The sequence below is a fragment of the Tupaia chinensis genome, unplaced genomic scaffold (assembly GCF_000334495.1).
Source record: "Tupaia chinensis unplaced genomic scaffold, TupChi_1.0 Scaffold146740_1, whole genome shotgun sequence".
Taxonomy (NCBI): Eukaryota; Metazoa; Chordata; class Mammalia; order Scandentia; family Tupaiidae; genus Tupaia; species Tupaia belangeri.
Window position 1 is genome coordinate 1,114,211 of NW_006206595.1, and position 2,036 is coordinate 1,116,246.

The 2,036-nt window shown below is 48.1% G+C and overlaps 1 protein-coding gene across 1 annotated transcript in view; it reads left to right on the forward strand.

Annotated features, from left to right (window-relative positions):
• The window catches only part of HOXC10 (homeobox C10), a gene marked incomplete at its 5' end in the record, with an annotated part of 5,010 nt that extends 3,640 nt beyond the window's left edge, over positions 1–1,370 (forward strand). Inside the window, one exon of the mRNA XM_006169126.1 lies at positions 1,056–1,370. Coding sequence (XP_006169188.1) covers positions 1,056–1,333 — 278 coding nt within the window. The remainder of the gene's footprint in view (positions 1–1,055) is intronic.
• Positions 1,371–2,036: the final 666 nt, after the last annotated feature.

A 2,036-nucleotide genomic window follows, 5' to 3' on the forward strand; every position in this document is an offset into this window, starting at 1 on the left:
TGTGGGGTTTAGCCTTTTTTTTTTTTAAAAAAAAAAAAAAAAAAAAAAAAAAAGATGGCCAAGATCCCTTCTGCTGCTTGAGGAGCAAGGCTGGTCCATTTCAGTCAGAATGCATGCTAGAGAGAGAAGCTTCCAATAAGATAATGGGAAATGTACAATACAGTATGGTATCACCTATATAAATAGACACATATGCCTACCTGTGTGTGTATGTGTGTGTGGTGTGTGTATTTCTGCAGGTATACACATGTACTTGCAGGCATATACATCTATGTGCACACAGACTGGGTGGGAGATTTCTAGGAGGCTGCATTTCCTCAGGATATCTCTCTCCCTTGACCTTAGATCCTCTGGCCAGGGAAGTTGTCTGAGGACCCCTCAGCATGCCCCAGAGCTGTTGTCCCTGAACTCTGCTGCTCGCAGAAGCTCCACACATCTGGGGAAAATGGCCAAGAGAGGAAGAGATGGCAACAGGGAGATCTAATGGGGCAGAGTCACTCTGTGGCAACTCAGGTGGGAGTAAGAGCTGGAGGGGGGGGTGCAGGGACCGCTGCAATGGCCTCTGGCCACAGACACTGGGACAAAGTCCTTTCCCTGAGTTGAAAGGGGTCAAAGCTCTCTGGGAATTGTTCTGCGGGGTGGACTCTGTACTTATGACTGGAGCCTGGAAAATGCTTTTCTGCCTGGTTGGATTTTCTAGAACTGGAACAGAATGGAGCAGAGGGCAACCCTGGCAAGGCTTAGGGTACCCGCCAGAGTCAGCAAGCTGGGGGAACATGAGAGTACTCAGGATCTGCTAGATTGAGGTGGAATTGGGCAATTTAAATTTAATAAATGCTTTGGAGGCAAGAACTCCCTCCCTTTCTTCCCTGTAAGTCTAGACTCCAAAGAAATTCTAAGAGCCCGGAGCCCAAGAGGACCCCACCAGGCCTGTGGGGCTAGAGAAGCTCCCCTGTGCTCCCTCAGCCGCCCCCATAGCAGGCTGGCACAGGCTGCAGTGCTCTGAGGGTTTGCATCTTCAGAGATACTTATGTAAATAATGTTATTTTTAACAGAGGAGATAAAGGCAGAAAACACCACAGGAAATTGGCTGACAGCAAAGAGCGGAAGGAAGAAGAGGTGCCCCTATACTAAACACCAGACGCTGGAATTGGAGAAAGAATTTCTGTTCAATATGTATTTGACGCGAGAGCGCCGCCTGGAGATTAGCAAGACCATTAACCTTACAGACAGACAAGTCAAAATCTGGTTTCAAAATCGCAGAATGAAACTCAAGAAAATGAACCGAGAGAATCGGATCCGGGAACTGACCTCCAATTTTAATTTCACCTGAGCGCGCGGTTACCCCTCCCCCCTCCCCCTTCCTTTCCCCGCCCCTCCTCCCTTTGTGCCTGGTGATATTTTTTTTCCTCCCTGAGTATAAATGCAACGCGCCTGCAAAAAAGGCAAAGACCTCAGACTCTCCTTCCAAGGGACCTATGGTTTGTGCTGTGAAGATGCTTCCACATAAAGCATGAGAAGTGGGGTGTCGGGGTGTGGGGTGTGGTGTGTGCCCTCATAGATGGGGGTGGGAGTGTGGCTGGTGTGTGTGTCAACCCCTCACTCCCCCACGCACTCACACACAGCATTCTGTTCTCCATGCAAAGTTCAGATCGAATCCACCCGATTGTAGGGGAAAAAAAGAAGAAAAAAATCAACCAGAGAGGGTCTGTAATCGGGCAGAGCACAGACAGAATCGCTCCTTCCTTGCTGCATTTCCTCCTTAGAATAATAGACGTTTTGGAAAGTTCGGCTAGTGTTTGTGTTTGTCGTAGCACCCAGCGCCTCCACCAAACCTCTCCGTGTCTTTACCTCCCAGTTGCTCTGAGAATCTGCTTGAAGTCTTGTATTTGTACTGCTTTCTGCTTTTCTCCCACCCCTCCCAGCATCCTCATATCCCCCCATTCACTAACATCTCAGAAATTCCATCCAGAGGAACAACAACAACAACAACAAAAAAAAAACCTAAAAATAGAACATAGCAAAGCAAAGACAGA